The sequence below is a fragment of the Cetorhinus maximus genome, chromosome 20 (assembly GCF_964194155.1).
Source record: "Cetorhinus maximus chromosome 20, sCetMax3.hap1.1, whole genome shotgun sequence".
Classification (NCBI taxonomy): Eukaryota; Metazoa; Chordata; class Chondrichthyes; order Lamniformes; family Cetorhinidae; genus Cetorhinus; species Cetorhinus maximus.
The window spans coordinates 6681769-6704095 of record NC_135898.1 but is presented as its reverse complement, the minus strand read 5'-3'; the positions used below and the strand labels follow the sequence as shown (position 1 = coordinate 6704095).

Sequence of the window (22327 nt, the reverse complement as noted above, 5' to 3'; positions counted from 1 at the left end):
GCGCGCGCGAGGTGGGAGAGCGGGAGAGAGCGCGCGTGAGGTAAGCGGGAGAGAGTGCGCGCGAGGTAAGAGGGAGAGAGCGTGCGCAAGGTAAGAGGGAGAGAGCACGCGCATGCGAGGTGGGATGGAGGGAGAGAGCATGCGTGAGATGGGAGAGATGGAAGTGGCGCACGCACGAGGTGGGGAGAGAGAGCGCGAACGCGCGAGTGGGGAGAGAGAGAGCGAACGCCCGAGTGGGGAGAGAGAGAACGCACGCGCGAGTGGAGAGAGAGAGAGAACGCTCGCGAGATGGACGAGAGAGAGAGCACGCGTGCGAGTGGGGAGAGAGAGTGCGAGTGCGCGAGTTGGGAGAGCGAGAGAGAGCGTGCGTGTGAGTTGGAGAGAGAGAGTGTGTGCGCATGAGTGGGGAGAGGAAGCGCGCGCATGCGACGGGTAGTGGAGAGAGTGCGCACGCAAGTGGGGAGAGAGAGAGCGCGTGCATGAGTGGGGGGAGATGGAGAGTGCGCGTGCGCGAGTTGGGAGAGAGAGAGCATGCGTAAGTAGTGAGAGAGAGAGTGCGCACGTGAGTGGGGAGTGAGAGAGCGCGCGTGTGAGTGGGGAGAGCGAGAGAGAGCGCGCGTGTGAGTGGGGAGAGCGAGAGAGAGCGCGCGTGTGAGTGGGGAGAGATAGTAAGAGCGTGCGAGCGAGGTGGGGTTGAGAGAGGGAGAAAGTGCTCGTGCTTGAGGGGGGAGAGAGCGCGTGCATGAGACAGGAGAGAGGGATAGAGCATGCGTGCGAGGTGGGAGAGAGGGAGAGGGAGAGAGTGCTCGCGCTTGAGGTGGGAGAGAACGCGCGCATGAGGAAGGAGAGAGGGATGGAGCGTGCAGGCGAGGTGGGAGAGAGGGTGAGAGCGTGCACGTGAGGTGTGACAGAGGTAGAGGGTGCGTGCGAGGTGAGAGAGAGAGAGGGCACATGAGGTGAGGGAGAGAGCGTGCGCTCGCGAGGTGGGAGGGAGGGAGAGAGCACGCGCGAGTGGGGAGAGAGGGAGAGAGCGCGTGCGTGAGGTGGGAGAGAGGGAGAGAGCGCGCACGTGAGGTGGGAGAGAGGGAGAGGGCGCGCGTGAGATGTGAGAGAGGGAGAGAGGGAGAGGGCACGCGTGAGATGTGAGAGAGGGAGAGGGCGCGCGCGAGATGGGAGAGAGGGAGAGGGCACGCGCGAGATGGGAGAGAGTGCGCGCGAGGCGGGAGAGAGAGAGCGCGTGTGAGGTGAGAGGGAGAGAGCATGTGCTTGCGAGGTGGGAGGGAGGGAGAGCGCGCGCAGGCGAGTTGGGAGAGAGGGAGAGAGCGCGCACGTGAGGTGGGAGGGAGGGAGAGCATGCGCGAGTTGGGAGAGAGGGAGAGAGCGCGTGTGAGTGGGGAGAGAGGGAGTGAGTGCGCAGGAAGTGAGTGCGCAGGAGAGGTGGGAGAGAGGGAGAGGGCGCGCATGAGATGCGAGACGGGGAGACAGCGCGCGAGGTGGGAGAGAGGGCACGTGAGGTGAGAGGGAGAGAACGTGCGCTCGCGAGGTGGGAGGGAGAGAGAGAGCACGCGCGAGTAGGGAGAGAAGGAGAGAGCACGTGCATGAGGTGGGAGAGAGGCGAGAGTGCGTGCGCGAGGTGGGAGAGAAGAAGAGAGATCGTGCGAGGAGGGCGAGAGCGTGCGCAAGGTGGTCAAGAGGGAGAGAGCGCATGTGAGGCGGGAGAGAGTGAGAGCGCGTGCGCAAGTGGGGAGAGAGAGCGCGCGTGCGAGAGGGGAGAGAAAGAGCGCGTGCGCGTGAGTAGGGAGAGAAAGAAGGCACGCGAGTGGGGAGAGAGAGGGCTCGCGAGTGGGGAGAGAGCGTGAGGTGAGGTAAAGGGCGCGTGCGTGAGTTAGGAGAGAGGAGAGAGTGCGTGCGTGAGGTGGGCGAGAGGGAAAGAGCGCATGTGAGGCGGGAGAGAGTGAGAGAGCGCGCGTGAGGTGGGAGAGCGGGAGAGAGAGTGCGTGAGGCGGGAGAGAGGGTGTGCAAGGTAAGAGGGAGAGAGCGCGCGCATGCGAGATGGGATGGAGGGAGAGAGCACGCGTGAGGTGGGAGAGATGGAAATGGCACACGCACGAGGTGGGAGTGAGGGAGTGCGCGCACGATTTGGGAGAGAGAGAACGCACGCGAGGTGGATGAGAGAGAGAGAGAGAGCGTGCGAGTGGGGAGAGAGAGAGCGCGCGAGTTGGGAGAGCGAGAGAGAGCGCGCGTTTGAGTGGGCAGAGAGAGGGCACGTGAGTGGGGAGAGAGGAAGAACGCGCATGTGACGGGGAGTGGAGAGAGTGTGCACGCGAGTGGGGAGAGAGAGAGAGCGCGTGCATGAGTGGAGGGACATGGAGAGCGCGCGCGCGAGTTGGGAGAGAGAGAGCACGCGTGAGTGGGGAGAGAGAGTGTGCGCGTGCAAGTGGGGGGAGAGAGTGCGCATGCAATAGGGGAGAGTGAGCACGCGGATGCGAACGGGGAGAGAGAGAGCGCCCACGCGAGTGGGGCTAGAGAAGGAGAGCGCCTGATGGGGAGGGGAGAGAGCGCAAGCGCGAGGGTGTGGTGACAGCGCCTGCGAGTTGGGAGAGAGAGAGCTTGCATGCGAGTGGGGAAAGAGAGAGCGTGTGAGCGAGGTGAGGGAGAATGCTCGCGCTTGAGGTGGGAGAGAGTGCGCGCATGAGGCAGGAGAGAGGGATCGAGCGTGCGCGCGAGGTGGGAGAGAGGGAGAGAGTGCGCAGGCGAGGTGGGAGATAGGGAGAGAGCGCGCACGCAAGGTGGGAGAGAGGGTGAGAGCGCGTACGTGAGGTGGGAGAGAGGGAGATGGCGCGCGTGTGATGCGAGAGAGGGAGAGGGCGCGCGCAAGATGGGAGAGAGAGGGAGAGGGCGCGCGCGAGTTGGGAGAGAGGGAGAGGGCGCGCGCGATGTGGGAGAGGGAGAGGTCGCGCGCGGAGGAAGAGAGGGCGCGTGAGGTGAGGGAGAGAGCATGCATGAGTGGGTAGAGAGGGAGAAAGCGCGTGCGTGAGGTGAGAGAGAGGGAGAGAGTGTGTGCGCGAGGTGGGAGAGAGGGAGAGAGGGCACGTGAGGTGAGAGGGAGAGAGCATGCGCTTGGGAGGTGGGAGGGTGGGAGAGAGCACGCGCGAGTGGGGAGAGAGGGAGAGAAAGCGCGCGAGGAGGGCGAGAGCGTGTGCGAGGTGGGCGAGAGGGAGAGAGCGCATGTGAGGCGGGAGAGAGTGAGAGCGCGCGCGAGTGGGGTGAGAGAGGGCGTGTGCGCGTGAGTGGGGAGGGAGAGAGCGTGCGACCGAGGTGGGGGAGAGAGAGAGGGAGAGAGTGCTTCTGCGTGAGGTGGGAGAGAGCGCGCGCATGAGGTAGGAGAGAGGGATGGAGCGTGCGTGTGAGGTGCGAGAGAGGGAGAGAGCGCACACGCAAGGTGGGAGGGAGGGTCAGAGTGCGCACGTGAGGTAGGAGAGAGGGAGAGTGTGCACGTGAGGTAGGAGAGAGGGAGAGTGCGTGTGTGAGATGCGAGTGAGGCAGTGGGCGTGCGCGAGATGGGAGAGAGGGAGAGGGCGGGCGTGAGGTGGGAGAGGGAGAGAGTGCGCGCGAGGTGGGAGAGAGGGAGAGAGGGTGCGTGAGGTGTGAGGGAGAGAGCATGTGCTCGCGAGGTGGGAGGGAGGGGGAGAGGATGCGCGTGAGGTGGGAGAGAGGGAGAGGGCGCGCGAGGAGGGCGAGAGGGAGAGAGCGCATGTGAGGCAGGAGAGAGTGAGAGCACGCGCGTGAGTGTGGTGGGAGAGAGAGAGCGCGTGCGCACGCGAGTGGGGAAAGAGATAGGACACGCATGAGATGCGAGAGAGGGAGAGGGCGCGCAGGAGGTGGGAGAGAGTGCCGCGAGGCGGGAGAGAGGGCGCGTGAGGTGAGAGGGAGAGAGCATGCGCTCGTGAGGTGGGAGGGAGAGAGAGAGCACGCGCGAGTGTGGAGAGAGAGAGGGAGAGTGCGTGCATGAGGTGGGAGAGAGGAAGAGGGAGAGCGCAAGGAGGGCGAGAGCGTGCGTGATGCAGGAGAGAGGGCATGCGAGGTAAGAGGGAGAGAGCACGCGCGCATGCGAGGTGGGATGGAGGGAGAGAGCACGCGTGAGGTGGGAAAGAGGAAAATGGCGCACGCACGAGGTGGGAGTGAGGGAGTGCGCGCACGATTGGGGAGAGAGAGAACGCGCCCGAGTGGGGTGAGGGAGAGTGCGAGTGAGTGGGAAGAGAGAGAGAGCGCACGCGCGAGCGGGGAGAGAGAGACAGAGAACGCACGCGAGGTGGACTAGAGAGAGAGCACGCGTGCAAGTGGGGAGAGATAGCGTGCACGTGCGCGAGTGTGGAGAGAAAGAGAGCGCGCGAGTTGGGAGAGCGAGAGAGAGCGCACGTGAATGGGGAGAGAGGGCGCGTGCGCGTGAGTGGGGAGAGAGAGAGAGCGCGTGCATGAGTCGGGGGAGATGGAGGGATGGAGAGCGCATGCGTGAGTTGGGAGAGAAAGAGCATGTGTGAGTGGGGAGAGAGAGAGTGCGCACGCGAACGGGGAGAGAGAGAGAGTGCCCGTGCGAGTGGTGCTAGAGAGGGTGAGCGCGTGTGATGGGGAGGGGAGAGAGCGCAAGCGCGGGGAGGGGAGAGAGCGCAAGTGCGAGGCGGGGGTGACAGCGCGCGCGAGTGGGGAGAGAGAGAGCGCGCATGCGAGTTGGGAGAGAGAGAGCATGCGAGCGAGGTTGGGAGAGGGAGAGAGTGCTCGCGTTTGAGGTGGGAGAGAGTGCGCTCATGAGGCAGGAGAGAGGGATGGAGCATGCGCGCGAGGTGGGAGAGAGGGAGAAGGCGCTCATGAGGTGGGAGAGGGAGAGGGCGCGTGGGGTGAGGGAGAGAGAGTGCGCTCGTGAGGTTTGTGGGAGAGAGCGCTTGCCTGAGGTGGGAGAGACTGTGTGCGCAAGGTGAGAGAGAGGGTGAGAGCACGCACGTGAGGTGGGAGAGGGCGCGTGCGAGATGGGAGAGGGAGAGAGCGCGCACGGTAGGCGGGAGAGAGGGAGAGAGGGCTCGCGAGGTGGGAGGGAGAGAGCACACGCGAGTGGGGAAAGGGAGAGAGCGCGTGTGAGTGGGGAGTGGGAGAGAGCGCGTGCGTGAGATGCGAGAGAGAGGGAGAGGGCGCGCGCAAGATGGGAGGGAGGGAGAGGGCGCGCGAGGTGGGAGAGTGCGTGTGAGGCAGGAGAGAGGGAGAGAGGGCGCGTGAGGTGAGAGGGAGAGAGCGTGCACTCGCGGGGTGGGAGGGAGGGAGAGAGCATGCGCGGCGGAGGTGACAGCGTGTGCGAGATGGGTAGAGGGAGAGAGCGCGCAAGTGGGGAGAGTGGGAGTGAGCGCGCACGGGAGGTGGGTGAGATAGAGAGGGAGCACGTGAGATCGGAGAGAGGGAGAGGGCGCGCACGAGGTGGGAGCGAGGGAGAGAGGGCGCACGAGTTGAGAGGGAGATTGCGTGCGCACGCGAGGGGGGAGGGAGAGACTATGTGCGAGGTGGGAGTTGTAGACGGCGCATGTGCGAGGAGGGAGTGAGGGAGTGCACGTGTGAGTGGAGAGAGAGAGAGAACGCGCGCTAGTGGGGGGAGAGAGAGTGTGCGCGAGTGGGGAGAGAGCGCACGCGCGAGTGGGGAGAGAGCGCACGCGCGAGTGGGGAGAGAGTGTGTGCATGAGTGGGGAGAGAGAGTGTGCACGAGTGGGGAGAGAGAGCGTGCGCGCGAGTGGAGAGAGAGAGAGAGCGCGCGCGCAAGTGGGGAGAGAGAGCATGCGCGAGTGGGGAGAGAGCGCATGCGCAAGTGGGGAGGGAGTGCACACACGAGTGGGGAGAGAGAGAGTGTGCGCGAGTGGGGAGAGAGAGAGTGTGCGCGAGTGGGGAGAGAGAGAGAGTATGCGCGAGTGGGGAGAGAGAGAGAGTGTGCGCGAGTGGGGAGAGAGAGAGCGTGCGCGATTGGGGGGAGAGAGTGTGTGCGAGTGAGGAGAGAGAGTGTGCACGAGTGGGGAGAGAGAGAGCGCACGCACGAGGTGGGTGAGAGAGCGAGCGCAAGTGAGGAGAGCGAGCGTGCGCGAGTGGGGAGAGAGAGTGTGCGCGAGTGGGGGGAGAGAGTGTGCGCGAGTGGGGAGAGAGAGAGTGTGCGCGAGTGGGGAGAGAGAGTGTGCGCGAGTGGGGAGAGAGAGTGTGCGCGAGTGGGGAGAGAGAGTGTGCGCGAGTGGGGAGAGAGAGTGTGCACGAGTGGGGAGAGAGTGTGTGCGCGAGTGGGGAGAGGGAGTGTGCGCGAGTGGGGAGAGAGAGTGTGTGCGCGAGTGGGGAGAGAGAGTGTGCACGAGTGGGGGGAGAGAGCGTGCATGAGTGGGGAGAGAGAGCGCACACGCGAGTGGGGAGAGAGTGTGTGCATGAGTGGGGAGAGAGAGTGTGCACGAGTGGGGAGAGAGAGCGTGCGCGCGAGTGGAGAGAGAGAGAGCGCGCGTGCGCAAGTGGGGAGAGAGAGCATGCGCGAGTGGGGAGAGAGCGCATGCGCAAGTGGGGAGGGAGCGCACACACGAGTGGGGAGAGATAGAGCGTGCGCGATTGGGGAGAGAGAGTGTGCGCGAGTGGGGAGAGAGAGAGTGTGCGCGAGTGGGGAGAGAGAGAGTGTGCGCGAGTGGGGAGAGAGAGAGTGTGCGCGAGTGGGGAGAGAGAGAGTGTGCGCGAGTGGGGAGAGAGAGAGAGTGTGCGAGTGGGGAGAGAGAGAGAGAGTGTGCGCGAGTGGGGAGAGAGAGTGTGCGCGAGTGGGGAGAGATAGAGCGTGCGCGATTGGGGGAGAGAGTGTGTGCGAGTGAGGAGAGAGAGTGTGCACGAGTGGGGAGAGAGAGAGCGCACGCACGAGGTGGGTGAGAGAGCGAGCACAAGTGGGGAGAGCGAGCGTGCGCGAGTGGGGAGAGAGAGAGTGTGCGCGAGTGGGGGGAGCGAGTGTGCGCGAGTGGGGAGAGAGAGAGTGTGCGCGAGTGGGGAGAGATAGTGTGCGCGAGTGAGGAGAGAGAGAGTGTGCGCGAGTGGGGAGAGAGAGTGTGCGCGAGTGGGGAGAGAGAGTGTGCGCGAGTGGGGAGAGAGAGTGTGCACGAATGGGGAGAGAGTGTGAGCGCGAGTGGGGAGAGGGAGTGTGCGCGAGTGGGGAGAGAGAGTGTGTGCGCGAGTGGGGAGAGATAGTGTACGCGAGTGGGGAGAGAGTGTGCGCAAGTGGGGAGAGAGAGTGTGCGCGAGTGGGGAGAGAGAGTGTGCACGATTGGGGAGAGAGCGTGCGCGAGTGGGGAGAGAGAGTGTGCGCGAGTGGGGAGAGAGAGTGTGCACGATTGGGGAGAGAGAGCGTGCGCGAGTGGGGAGAGAGAGTGTGCGCGAGTGGGGAGAGAGAGCGTGCGCGCGAGTGGAGAGAGAGAGCGCGCGCGCGCGCAAGTGGGGAGAGAGAGCATGCGCGAGTGGGGAGAGAGCGCATGCGCAAGTGGGGAGGGAGCGCACACACGAGTGGGGAGAGATAGAGCGTGCGCGATTGGGGAGAGAGAGTGTGCGCGAGTGGGGAGAGAGAGAGTGTGCGCGAGTGAGGAGAGAGAGAGTGTGCGCGAGTGGGGAGAGAGAGTGTGCGCGAGTGGGGAGAGAGAGTGTGCGCGAGTGGGGAGAGAGAGTGTGCACGAATGGGGAGAGAGTGTGAGCGCGAGTGGGGAGAGGGAGTGTGCGCGAGTGGGGAGAGAGAGTGTGTGCGCGAGTGGGGAGAGATAGTGTACGCGAGTGGGGAGAGAGTGTGCGCAAGTGGGGAGAGAGAGTGTGCGCGAGTGGGGAGAGAGAGTGTGCACGATTGGGGAGAGAGCGTGCGCGAGTGGGGAGAGAGAGTGTGCGCGAGTGGGGAGAGAGAGTGTGCACGATTGGGGAGAGAGAGCGTGCGCGAGTGGGGAGAGAGAGTGTGCGCGAGTGGGGAGAGAGAGCGTGCGCGCGAGTGGAGAGAGAGAGAGCGCGCGCGCGCAAGTGGGGAGAGAGAGCATGCGCGAGTGGGGAGAGAGCGCATGCGCAAGTGGGGAGGGAGCGCACACACGAGTGGGGAGAGATAGAGCGTGCGCGATTGGGGAGAGAGAGTGTGCGCGAGTGGGGAGAGAGAGAGTGTGCGCGAGTGGGGAGAGAGAGAGTGTGCGCGAGTGGGGAGAGAGAGAGTGTGCGCGAGTGGGGAGAGAGAGAGTGTGCGCGAGTGGGGAGAGAGAGAGAGTGTGCGAGTGGGGAGAGAGAGAGAGAGTGTGCGCGAGTGGGGAGAGAGAGTGTGCGCGAGTGGGGAGAGATAGAGCGTGCGCGATTGGGGGAGAGAGTGTGTGCGAGTGAGGAGAGAGAGTGTGCACGAGTGGGGAGAGAGAGAGCGCACGCACGAGGTGGGTGAGAGAGCGAGCACAAGTGGGGAGAGCGAGCGTGCGCGAGTGGGGAGAGAGAGAGTGTGCGCGAGTGGGGGGAGCGAGTGTGCGCGAGTGGGGAGAGAGAGAGTGTGCGCGAGTGGGGAGAGATAGTGTGCGCGAGTGAGGAGAGAGAGAGTGTGCGCGAGTGGGGAGAGAGAGTGTGCGCGAGTGGGGAGAGAGAGTGTGCGCGAGTGGGGAGAGAGAGTGTGCACGAATGGGGAGAGAGTGTGAGCGCGAGTGGGGAGAGGGAGTGTGCGCGAGTGGGGAGAGAGAGTGTGTGCGCGAGTGGGGAGAGATAGTGTACGCGAGTGGGGAGAGAGTGTGCGCAAGTGGGGAGAGAGAGTGTGCGCGAGTGGGGAGAGAGAGTGTGCACGATTGGGGAGAGAGCGTGCGCGAGTGGGGAGAGAGAGTGTGCGCGAGTGGGGAGAGAGAGTGTGCGCGAGTGGGGAGAGAGAGAATGTGCGCGAGTGGGGAGAGAGAGAGCACGCGCGAGTGGGGAGAGAGTGTGCGCGAGTGGGGAGAGAGAGAGCACGCGCGAGTGGGGAGAGAGAGCGTGCACGAGTGGGGGGAGAGAGCGTGCATGAGTGGGGAGAGAGAGCGCACGCACGATGTGGGTGAGAGAGAGAGCGTGCGCGAGTGGGGAGTGGGAGCGTGCGCGAGTGGGGAGAGAAAGTGTGCACGAGTGGGGAGAGAGTGTGAGCGCGAGTGGGGAGAGGGAGTGTGCGCGAGTGGGGAGAGAGAGAGTGTGCGCGAGTGGGGAGAGAGAGTGTACGCGAGTGGGGAGAGAGAGAGTGTGCGCAAGTGGGGAGAGAGAGTGTACGCGAGTGGGGAGAGAGAGAGTGTGCGCAAGTGGGGAGAGAGAGTGCGCGAGTGGGGAGAGAGAGTGTGCACGATTGGGGAGAGAGAGCGTGCGCGAGTGGGGAGAGAGAGTGTGCGCGAGTGGGGAGAGAGAGAATGTGCGCGAGTGGGGAGAGAGAGAGCACGCGCGAGTGGGGAGAGAGTGTGCGCGAGTGGGGAGAGAGAGAGCGCGCGCGAGTGGGGAGAGAGACCGTGCACGAGTGGGGGGAGAGAGCGTGCATGAGTGGGGAGAGAGAGCGCACGCACGATGTGGGTGAGAGAGAGAGCGTGCGCAAGTGGGGAGTGGGAGTGTGCGCGAGTGGGGAGAGAGAGCGTGTGTGCGAGTGGAGAGAGAGAGCGCGCGCGCGTGTATGTGGGGAGATAGAGCGCGTGCGCACGAGTGGGGAGAGAGAGTGCGAGGGAGAGAGGGCGTGCGAGGTGAGAGGGAGAGAGCGTGTGCACGCGAGGTGGAAGGGAGGGAGAGAGTACGCGCACGTGAACGGGGAGAGAGAGAGAGTGCACACGCGAATGGGGCTAGAGCGGGAGAGCGCACGCGAATGGGGCTAGAGCGGGAGAGCGCACGTGTGACGGGGAGGGGAGAGAGCGCACGCGCGAGGGGGTGGTGACAGTGTCTGCGAGTGCAGAGAGAGCATGCGAGCAAGGTGGGGAGAGAGAGAGGGAGAGAGTGCTCGCGCTTGAGGTGGGAGAGAGCGCGCGCATGAGGCAGGAGTGAGGGATGGAGCGTGCGTGCGAGTTGGGAGAGAGCGCGCAGGCGAGGTGGGAGAGAGGGAGAGAGCGCGCATGAAAGCAGGGAGAGAGGGTCAGCGCGCACGTGAGGTGGGAGAGAGGGAGAGGGCGGGCGTAAGTTGCGAGAGAGGGAGAGGGCGCTCGTGAGATGGGAGAGAGGGAGAGAGTGTGCGCGAGGTGGGAGAGCGCGTGCGAGGCGGGAGAGAGGGCGTGCGAGGTGAGAGGGAGAGAGCGTGCACTCACGAGGTGGAAGGGAGGGAGAGAGTACGCACACGTGAACGGGGAGAGAGTGCGCGCGTGACTGGGGCTAGAGCAGGAGAGCGCACGTGTGACGGGGAGGGGAGAGAGCGCACACGCGAGGGGATGGTGACAGTGCAGAGTGCAGAGAGAGAGAGCGCGCCTGCGAGTGGAGAGAGAGAGCGTGCCTGCGAGTGGGGAGAGAGAGAGAGAGAGCTTGCGAGCGAGGTAGGGAGCGAGGTGAGGGAGAATGCTCGCGCTTGAGGTGGGAGAGAGTGCGCGCATGAGGCAGGAGGGAGGGATGGAGCGTGAGTGCGAGTTGGGAGAGAGAGCGCGCAGGCGAGGTGGGAGAGAGGGTCAGCGCACACGTGAGGTGGGAGAGAGGGAGAGGGTGCGCGCGAGGTGGGAGAGGGAGAGAGTGCGCGCGAGTAGGGAGAGGGCGTGCGAGTGGGGGGAGAGAGAGAGCGCGCAAGTGGGGAGAGGGCGTGCGAGTGGGGAGAGAGAGAGAGAGCGCGCGCGAGTGGGGAGAGAGAGAGCGCGCGCGAGTGGGGAGAGGGTGTGCGAGTGGGGAGAGAGCGCGCGAGTGGGGAGAGAGGCAGAGAGCGCGCGAATGGGGAGAGAGGCAGAGAGCGCATGTGAGATTGGAGAGAGGGTGAGGGCGTGCACGAGGTGGGAGAGAGGGAGAGAGCGCAGGAGATGGGGAGAGAGGGCGTGCGAGGTGAGAGGGAAAGAGTGTGCTCACGCGAGGTGGAAGGGAGGGAGAGAGTATGCGCACGGTGCATGCGCGAGGTGGGAGTGAGGGAGTGCGCGTGCGAGTGGGGAGAGAGATAGAGAGAACATGCGAGAGTGGGGAGAGAGAGAGCGTGCACAAGTGGGGAGAGAGAGAGAGCGCGTGTGTGAGTTGGGAGAGAGAGAGAGCGCACATACGAGTGGGGAGAGAGAGCGCACGCACTTGAATGGGGCGTGAGAGGCCGCGTATGCTTGAGTGGGACGAGAGAGGAAGTGCGCACGTGCGATGGGGAGGGGAGAGAGTGTGTTCGCGAGGAGGGAGAGTGAGTGTGCATGAGGAGTGTGGGAGAGTGTGCCTGAGTGAGGAGAGAGATAGAATGTGCGCGAGGTGAGAAGCGAGAGTGCGCTCGAGGTGGGTGGAGGGAGAGAGTGTGTGCGGGGTGGGGGGGGAGAGAGAGTGAGAGAGTGTGCACGAGGGAAGCAGCCGGCGGCGGCAGGATAGTGCGAGACACAGTGTGTGTGTGTGTGTGTGTGTGTCTGGCTCACTCCCAGTCTCAAGGCTCGTACTCACCCTCACCCTACACATCAACACACACACACCCACTCACACAGCGGGTGAAAGTGAGTGAATGAGCACCCTGAGACTGGGAGTGTGCCGGACACACACAATCTGACCTCACGCACCAATTGTCAACTTTTATTAATTACTAATTTTTTAAAAAATGATCAATTTATTGCACTGACATTGCTTTACTTTTGCTCAACAAGTTGTTTCTTTGCTTCATATCTCAACATTTTATTGAAATTCATGTTTAATGTCATTGCCAAACCTTATCTTTCTGAAATTTGTTCATCGGCTCCCTGAGTGAGAAAAAGTTTGAAATGTGGCCCCTGGCATAAAAAAGTTGGACAAGCCTGCTTTAGTTTTGAAGTTTCTTCATTGCATCGTGTTTCACAAGCACTTAGGGAGTGAATGTAATGTTTTATTTTTCAGCATGAAGTGGCCTGAGACTCTTGTTCTTCTGATTGGACTGGACGTTCTCTCTCATCAGAAAGTAGATTGTTCGATGAATGATGAAGAATCTATGTGTATTATTGAAAAAATTAGTGGCAGCAGTGTTTGCAGGCAAGTAAGAGTGAAACCAAGATAGAGTAACTGAGGTTTTATGATGTAATTGGCTGCTGAAATGAGTTTACACTCATCTCCTGGACATCTGTAAATCGCAATACTGGGAGAAGCAATTGATTGAAAACAGTACTCACACCGCTTATAATCATATTACACTGGTGACTTTTTGATTGAGAGGCACATTTTTGATATAGATATAGACTTCGCTGAAGAGCTCGTGAAGTGTTATTACTTTGCAGTGTAGGTTCTTCGCAATTAACCCAACAGTTTCATTTTGATGTTGTTTCTTTTAATCAAATTTTCATTTGTTCATGTATCCACTGTAGTGATTTGTCTTTCTTCCCCCAGCTTTTATTTTTGCTGAAATTAAATATATTTGAACGAACAATCAGAAGGGCAATCAGGAAATAAACCAAATGAGGAATCAGTGTCAGACATCACCCATAGTCAAATCCTGGTCAGTTGAATGGTGGAAGCATTTACTGCATGATGAATCATGAATATTGCAAGTGGAATGACATGGTATTTCAGAGATGATAATTGCAGGAGAATATGGATAGGGTAGAGTAATGGGGAATATAAATTTCATCTGTTTATATAAATGAACACCCCCTTCAATTTTGACAAGTTACTTTTCTCCCCTTCTTTGATTTGACTAAGGTTGAAGAGGTGGGCTTATGGCCTTGCATGAGGTCTGATATATTCTAAACTGACCATTATTAGGTAAATAGTAGTATTTGGGTGACTTTCATGCCGACTTCTTTCTGTTCCCTTTTACCATCCCATGGCACAGAATGGTCGTGGCACACTCAGCATCTGACAGGGCCCTAGCCACCACTTAGCAGGAGCTGGCATACCCATTCTCCATTCGAAATGAGAGACAGTGGTACAGAACAAGCTAACTGCTGGTTCTATGTTACGTACTTCACTTAAACAGAAACAAAAGATTAATGAAAAAAGCAGCAAAGTGATGATAGATGAGGTGTCGCTTTAAAAATGGTCAATGGATTTACAGGAGAGTGAGGTAAAGAAGTGAGTGAAGACATCTTGCGTGAGACATAGTGAGCTCTGCTTGAATGGAATGTTGTAACTTATAGACGTGCTCACGTGTGCACACACAGTGGTGCAGAGATATTACATTGAATTGCAACACACACAAAATGATTGCTTTTTCATGCAACAATAACTGAGGATTTATTTATTTTATGTTGTTACAGATTACTGTTTCTAAAGCTTGCTAAAGACTTATTGCTATGGATAAGTGATATTTCGAAATATAGTGCATGGGATCTATAATTTGTGGTTTTCATTTTCAACTAGTCTATGGGAGAGTGACCCATAACAATGTGGAGATGAGCCATTAAGATTTTGGATGTTGTGTCACATTTCTCCTTGCAATGATAGTTCTAATCTGTTGTGAAATTGTAGAAGTCTTGAAAAATACTTATCATTTGTTTAGATGTTAGGCAGTAGACTTTCTTCATAAATGCTGAGTCATCCTAAGCACCATCAACAAGCCTGGTGCATATTACTTTTGGGAAGATAAGCCAAAAGAAAGATACAAAATTCCAGCTCAAAAACAGGCCAATAGGCCCATCAAGTCAACTTTGGTGGTGTTCTCTATATAAGCCTTCAAATCTAAACTCTCCTACTATCTTCTGTCACACTTGAATATTTCTGTTTTGGAAGCAACTATCCAATTCCTTTTTTTGGTGCTTGTCTTAAATTTGTGCTCTCCTGTTGCTGTCTCTTGGCTAATGAAAGCAAATCTGCCATAATTGACCTTACCATAACTTTTAATAACCCTTAAAGACCTGGGTTTGGTTTTTCTTCATTCATCTGAACTCTGGTGAAATGTTCCGAGTTCTTGGATCTCTTTTCACAATTGCAACTCCTCCCCCCTCCCAGTTAACATCTTAATGAACCTGTGTTGCACCTTTTCCATTTCTTTCCTGTAAAGGGGACCTTTTTCTTATCAAGGGTCACTCACACATGGACCATATCAGCCGCAGACCACACACAGATAAAAAGTAAGGCTCTGGACAACTCCCAGTCAGAGGCTGCACCTGGGCCTGGAGCCTGGGCCTCTCCCTCACTCTGCAGGGGCTGAGCCCCTGTCCTGCGACGCCAGTGGAGTTGGGAGGATAAGGGGGGTGAGCTACCGATGGAGCTGGGTGTCTCGCTCCCTTTCTCCCCAGTCCCGGGTTACTCACACTTCACCACCCGATCAGCAGCCGGCAGCTTCCTGTCCCAGCGCTCCTGCTCCTGGATCTTGGGCCTGACTCTCTCCACACAGCCTGGGCTTCTGCAGACTGTGGCCGAGGCTGAGGCATCAGGAGATGGTGGCGGCTGGCTCAGAGTGTAGCATGTCCTTCCCACCATACCATCTGTCTTCGGTCTGTACCGTCTCATCTGTCCTTAGATGATCAAAAGCTCACCCAGGAGCTCACCCTGTCCCTGGACAATGCTATACAGTGTCTGTCTTACAAAGTGACACCCGAGCCACAAACAGGTCCAGCTGTCACTTGTAGGAATTCAACGAATCGCCATCCACTGCACAAGCAGGCACTCTGTTCCAGATGTTCAACTGACATTTGACCCTCTGCACGTCTGCCACTCGGGAATGTAAAACTCTACCCAATACATACATGCCACTGCAAACCTGATCTTAAAATTGTGAACCTGGCCCTTCCTTGCCTATTTAGTTGGAAGATGCTGTTTACTTGAACGCAAACCATTCCATTCATCATTTTGTCTTTGTATGAGATCAAGTTCCTGTAGTAGCTAATTTGTACCACAGGGTGGTACAGATGTGCTTTGTATTTCTTCATTTACAAATGCACCTCTGGCACCTGCTGGCACAAAATAAACAGGAAATTTTGCTTGCAGTACAAGTTTTTCAAAGCTGACAATTCATTATGTTTCATGGTTGATTGCTTTTATAGTTGTACTGTGAGTAAAACATGAACATTTACTTTTGGCTCCTGCTCTGATTATCTATGAAGAAAACAATAATGGAACAATCAGGAAAGGTCATTCAACTTTAGAATTTTCATCTACTCTTGGCTCTTAGCTTGAGTTTCCTTAATCCCTGTTGAATTATAAATCTCTCCGTTTTTGGCTACAAATGGCAGTAAGAATTTTATCATAGCATTCTTTCTACATTCTCATCCCACCATCCGTTTTTGTATATTGTGATCATTTTGCACAATTATTCTTGAGGATTTGAAGCTAGAATAACTAATTTTATTATTGTTCTGCAATGACTTTTTGTGTAAAAAATAGCATAATATGTTAAGCACCCTTACTGTATCTCTTTCCTTTTAACATGCCAGTCAGCACAATTCACAATGAAAATGAATGACTGGTGATTTGTCTTTTGGTGGTATTGTCTAAGGGTGGAATGTTGGCCAACAGACTAGACGAGCTCCCTTTTCTTGTGTGAGCAGTGCAGTGGGATCTTTAACTTCCACATAAATAATTATGGGTTCTTAGATTAATCTTCCAGAAGCCCAATGGACTCTTGGCAATGCAACATTTTCTCAAGAACTTCATCTTATATTTATCTTGTGCCTTTTAACGTGGTTAAGCATCCCAAGGTATTTCACAGGAGTGTTATAAGGCAAAAGTTGACACTGAGTGAGATAAGGGTATACTAGGCCAATTGACCAAACACTTGTCCAAAGAGGTAGATGTCAAGGAACATGTTAAAGGAGGGAAGAGGAGGAGGTTTAGGGAGGGAATTCCAAAGCTTCGAGTTGTGGCGGCTCAAGTACTTCAGGTGATGCTCAAGAGGTCAGAATTAGAGGAGTGCAGAGATCTCAGAGGGTTGTGGGGCTGGAGGAGGTTACAGAAATAGGGGCAGTGAGGCATTGGAGTGATTTGAAAGCAAGTGTGAGAATTTTGAAATTGAAGTGTTGGCAAACCGGAGACCTGTGTAAGTCAGCAAGCACAGGAGTGATGGATGATTGGGAGTGTGCTACTTAAGACACAGGCAGCAAGCAGAATTTTGGATGTCCTCATGTTTATGGAGGTATTACAGTACAATGTTTGCATAAATTTTCTGCTCAAGTATTGGTGTGAGCTTTGAACCTATAGCCTGGCCCAGAGTCAGGCTGATCCTGCATGGTAATTCTATTTTTAAGGTATCATTGTTCCATAGGTACTGATAGCCCAGGCGTACCTTATCCTGGCAGCCATTCTGCATGTGAGAGCTGAGAGGGTAAGTATTAGAGCACTTAGGATAATGTGAGTGGCAACATTAGAAAACTTGTTGCTTAATTGGAAACCTTGGCTGGAAGTTTTGGACCTTCACTTGCCAAATGCCATGGGCAATTTGTGCTATTTCCAGTGTTACCTGGTTATAACTAGCTAAGTTATAAGACCAAAGATCAAATGTGGAATCCTCTATGTGTGTTTGATCATTAAACTGTTGAAGGATCCCTACTGTGACAGTAAAGCTGATTAAAATAAAAGATTGCATTTTTTTGTTTACCTGATTAAAAGTTTCAGGGAATTCCACAATTTTGCAGATTCCATTCTGTTGGTAATGACACTCATCCACAGGTTCTCGTTATTTTCAGAGGTGAGCTCCTTGTGATTTATCCAGGTTTGGGAAATGCAGCCTGCGCTGTCGTCCCAAGATGTCGCCAGTTCCGAAGACTGCTGAGCGAAGAATGGGGAGAACCACGTGTTAAATTTGTTCAAGCTAAGAAGGTACATGATAACCATAAAAGCATCATTAGAAGTTTTGCTTATGTGTAAGATTTTAGCTTAACTACTGGTGAACTCGTGTTTTTGAGGGCAGTTCTGTCAGCCAGTTAGTTCGATGCAAAGTAATATTTTTTGAGATGAGAAAGGAAAAGTAGAATATGGAAAGTGAGGTTTGAAGAATCGAACTTTAATTGGCTATACTTGATTAAAATAACCCTTCAGAATAGGAAACATTTCAGTTCACAAAAGTGGATTCTAATTTACAGTGAGCCTTGTCTTTATTATACCACAGAGTGGTGCAATTGTCTTCCAAGTGTGCAGGACTGTCTGTAATTAGATAAACTGTCTTGTTTTCTTTTACAGAGTAATTCATTACTTGCGTTACAGACATAATTTAAATCATACTTTATTAAATTAATTAAAATTTGTAACTAAAAGATACATTTAAGAGCTACTGCCATGTTTTAAGGTTGGATTTTCTTCCTGTCCTCCCCATAACTGTGCTTTGTGGTGTTCACCCAAGTTGGTGTTTCACCTCTGGGCCAAAGATTTTGGGCTGAATAGACACTGAAGCCATGCTTTGGGCTTGATGGGAGAAGCAGAACAGGCCAGAGGCTGCACATGTTGGGAGATCTTTATTGCTTGATATATTGCTGGGATGGGATATGGAGCTCATCTGAGGGAGTTAAGAACATGCTAGGTTATGGGGCTGAAGAAGAGCTGGGTTCCAGGACGAGGGCTGTGGATGCCAAAGGAGTTGGGATGGAGCCAGTGTTAGGAGAAAGCTTTAAAACCTGATCTTGGATGGAGTTGGATTGCATTTCAGGCTCAGATTGAGGTTTCATGCAGGTATTGAAGCAGCCTTGGAGATGCAGAGGCAATGAAAGGTTCACTCTCTGCAAATGAAGCACAGCTTTTTATATTCATGTATAAGGATTTTCAATGATATGAATGCACTTGACAATACAGCGGATCCTTTTCCTGTCGTTGTAATCCATGTAAAGCAATGTTCATCTGATTGGCCCTTGCTAACCACATAATATTCATATATTATCAGTTATCAGCGCCAATCAGTTCGAAAAAAGTGGACAAGCTCATGGACACATTTTCGTTATTTGTATACTTGAATATTAACAATAATCAACTGAAATTTATATTCCATTAATCCTGGAGTGATATGAGCACGGCAGTTTAGAATTAACAGCTGTGGGAGCCTATTTACTTCCCCAAGTTCTTTTTAAAACAATACAACCAACGATAAATGGATAGGAGGGAAAGATTACAGGAGAAACAATGCAACAGTAGATGGCAATAGAAGAATTGAGTTTGACTCGGTGTTCATCTGAATGCAGCGACACGATTTTTTTTGTAACTCTCTTTTCTATCTGTTGTGCTTAGATTTTCTTCACTAATCACCTGCAGATTATTATTCAATAAACCTGTATGAGGAATGTAACAATTCTGTATGACTGCAATTAAGCATAGAAGACATGGAGCACCTTAATGTCAGCTGCATGGAAAAAAAATAATTTGTCGTATGACATTGGCTTGTTTTTTGAATAATGGATCAGGTAGTGATTTTTAGAAACTTCAATTTAAACTCTGGATTCAAATTACTGTTTAAGCTTGACTCTGCTGAAAGCTTATAATATCATCTGAATATAGTAAATAGATTAATGTGTTTTAATCATTTGCAAGAAACCATTACCCTCTTAACAACAAACACATTTTAGATTGAAGCTCCATATGAAATTGTTTTTGGACCCCTGCAGTTGCGCTCTGGCTTTTTTAAATGACTATTTTATGGGATTTATTTAACTCCTTATGCAGCATTTTGTGTTTATTGAATGCTTCTAAAAGTCCAGTGTTTAACATAGTGCATGTGGAATCACAGATAGCTGGTTGTTATTTTACTGAATCATTTTGCTAGTCTGCACTGTCCTCTGTATGCTTCATGTGTTCTTCAATAAGACAATGAAACTGATATGTGAAGGTATACCTTGATGAAGATAGGTCTGGGTGGAGTGTCACCGTATGGCTGACAAAATCAATTGTAACACGTAACAATCATTTTACTTGCAACTTCATTCCGTTTCTTAATAGTTGCATAATAACATTTTGATGGCCAGCCAAAATAAACATATTTCCAGTTGTGGGCCTTTGAGACAAATACCAAAGGATGTCAGCTGACACAAAGCCACACACGATCAGAAATGAGTCAGGCCACAGTTGTAACTTTGTATAAAGAGAGCAAAAGATTTCAGAAGAATGTTCATATAAAAAAGCTTTTTTTGTGTTTGAAATAATCACATCATATTTTATTATTCCGGTAGCTTTCTCCAATATTCCAGTGTGGTTCGGAAATCCTATTGTGGGGAAAGGCAGGCCATGTTTTGTGAAGGGAGAAACTCTGATAAATAGATATTCGAGAGAAAATGGTGAATTTAAAACGCTTACAGGAAGCTTTTCTGGATTAGAGTTCTTGAATATGATTTGCTCCAGTTTACAGCTTTTCAATTTGGAGTAACTACATTAGGTACATGGACATAAACATATGTCTGGATGTGACAATTCTGGGACAGTTAAATTACCAAAATACAGAGCATCGTTCAGCATAAAACAGTGTATGTGTTCATTTTCAGTTGTATTAAAAAAGGTGCATCAGGCTACGATTCTTAAATACGTCAATGAATACATTTTCATGAAAAGAGAGAAAAAAAAACCAATGTTCTTGCTTATGCAAGTTCATGGAAGATTTCATGTTGTGCTAATGTAAATAAATTCTAGAGAAACTTAACTGTAACGTAATTGTGAAATTTTGAGCACATCATTGGTGCAATTTCCAGATTGTACTCAAAGCGGACACTCTGCCCAAATATGTAACGCCCTTTTTGCCAATCAATATATTAAATTCTTTAGATTGGCATTTTTGTTTGTGTGAAAATTGCATAGTAACCATTTCAGCTATGTTTCATTTTTTTTTCACCTCATCAGATGTTGGGGCGAAGCACTTTTTTGTGGTCAATGTGTTTGGCTTAAGTGTCCAAATTGTTTCATCGGGTGCTAATGCTGAAACTTTGTAATGCTTCCAACTTATCTAAGTTTTATGAATGCACAGAACCCAAGTGCCAGTTGGTGTTCTCGTAGTTATTGATGATAGAATAGTCTAAGTTGTGGTTAATGCAGTTGCATGGTGATGGGAAATAACACAATAAATATTTTTCTATTTTTTTTTTCATTTTATTTTAATCTGAGTTTTCTTGAACTTTTCTCCACAGAGCAGGTATATTTGGTAGAGGGAAGAGTGCTGTACATAGAGATAAGTTAGCTGAAGGAGAAACAAACAAGTATGGGCAACAGATGTATTTTTCCTTGTGGGAATGTGCTATCTACATAAGGAGCCAAAATGGCCATATGTTTCCCAGTAGGTTGCAGAAAGGGTTATTCTTTGTGTGAGGTTGAACAGTTAATGTTGGTAGACTGTTCAGTTGTGGAGAGGTTTAATAGCAAAGGCTAATGATATTCTCACTAAATGTCCTTAAATTCACACTTTCCAGCAGGACTCAGGATAGCGATTTTTTTTCCTTCTTCCCTAGCACAGAAAAACTAATGCCAGTCTGATTTGACCCACTGCTGCTTTGGCTAACATCTGGTAACTCCACGCAGGCCAGGAATAGAACATTGTCAGATCTGCTGGCCATAAGAGTTCAGTTCTGATGGCAGCATATTTATTATAAGTTGGCTAAGTCCCATGTCACCATCCATGGAAGCTCCACAAATTATGTCCATTTTCAATCAGAATTGTAGACCAGCAACAATTACCTTCCAGGAATTTTTTTTTAGTAAAGGTTGTCTATTTCGTTCATGCTTTTGTAATTTACTGTAGAGTTATGGCTATTTAGATTTGGTGCTCCATTCTTGAGTTTATATAAAGGAGGAACAAGACTAAAGAAGGGATGTTGGAGAGATGCAATTATACCAGAGATGCACCGACTGTATTTACATTATCCAAGTAACCATATCTACAGGCCCACGTATACCTTATTGGTGATGTTGGCAAAAAAGAGCAATTGGAAAAAATAACAAATAATATTTGAAGTTTAAAAAGTGTCTTTCATGACCTTAAGTTGTCCAAAATGTTTACCAGCCAGCAATGTACATTAGAAATGTAGTCACAGTTGTAATGTTGGAAACATGGCAGCTAATTTACGCACATCAAGTTCCCCAAAATAGCCATGCGATGATGACCAGATAATCTGTTTCTCTGATGTTGATTGAGGGATAAAGATTGGTCAGGACACCAGGAATTACTGTCCTGCTGTTCTTCTAAATAGTGCGTGGGATCTTTTGTACCTAAGAGAGAGCAGATCGAGCTTTGGTTTAACCTCTGGTGGCACCTCTGAAGGTGCAGCAATCCCTCAGTCCTGCTCTGGAATATTAGTATTTTTGTGCTGAAGTCTCTAGAGTGGATCATGAATTCACAACCTTCTGAATCATAGGCAAGAGTGTGACCAACTGAGTCATGGCTGACGCTGGAGTCTTGAAGTTAGGAGGCAGTTGGAGATGTGTGCAAACACACTGGTGGACAACTTGCTCCAAAGGGATTGCAGTAGCAGTGAAAGATAGCCTTCAAATTTTATGCTCCTTCCTGGTTTTGTGTTACAGTCAGGAATATTTTCAATATAAGGCAATTTACAGTTGGCTGTATTCCAAGGGCAGACTAACTTATTCAGTAACTTGCCCATTGAACAGCAACAGCACACCAACAAGGCTGTCCCATTTTATCATAATGCTGACTTCCCCAAAATCCTGGAGTTCTTGAAAGCAATATGGCCATGTGGGCTCCTCAGCATGACTAATGGTCCACATAAACTGAAAGGGATTGTGTTCCATCAATGTTCACGTAGTCAGTGATCAAGAACATGGAGTTATGCAAGTCACTGTCAACTTTTCCAGCAGTCATTATGATGCATTCATTATAAGGCAATCATTGGTGTCACCTTTATTGGGATTAAAATTTAAACAACAAGGATGCTCATGATTAATGGTTTCCTTGCACTAGTCATGAACAAAAGCAAAGAGTAGGCACAAAATGTGAGGATTATTTGAGGTCAGACAGTTGATGTTAAGTAGTTGCACTCCGGTCCTCCAATGGGGCAGGGCTTTGAGTATTTAAGTATCAGCGTCTGCCAATCGTTTTTTTTTTTCGGAGCGCCGAGACAAACGATCACCAGCAGCTCCAAGAAACAAAAATTGTGCTTCTGAAATCTCTTGATATCGATTCCGCACGGATAAAGCGCAAGCGCCTCGTCCATGTGCCATTCACAGCAGAAATGCCAATCGTTGTTTGTGGACAGCTTAAAAACATGAGCCAATTAATCTGGACACCTGTAGTTCTGGTTGGGAGGGAGTTCCAGGATTTTGTCCCACCAACAGTGGGAGAACAGCAATATAGTTCCAAGCTAGGATGGTGTGTGGCTTG

At 52.6% G+C, this 22327-nt stretch overlaps 1 protein-coding gene and 1 non-coding gene across 2 annotated transcripts in view; one reads left to right on the top strand and one right to left on the bottom strand.

The window, feature by feature from the left end:
* The window catches only part of pebp4 (phosphatidylethanolamine binding protein 4), a 447588-nt gene that overhangs the window by 18006 nt on the left and 407255 nt on the right, over nucleotides 1-22327 (top strand). The window contains exons 2-3 of the mRNA XM_078565426.1: nucleotides 11998-12129; nucleotides 16716-16848. Of these exons, the coding sequence (XP_078421552.1) occupies nucleotides 11999-12129; nucleotides 16716-16848 (264 nt within the window). The 5' untranslated portion in view covers nucleotide 11998. The remainder of the gene's footprint in view (nucleotides 1-11997; nucleotides 12130-16715; nucleotides 16849-22327) is intronic.
* On the bottom strand, nucleotides 22053-22187 carry LOC144695119 (U11 spliceosomal RNA). The gene has a single exon (XR_013579880.1). It is a non-coding gene; the product is annotated as a U11 spliceosomal RNA (small nuclear RNA).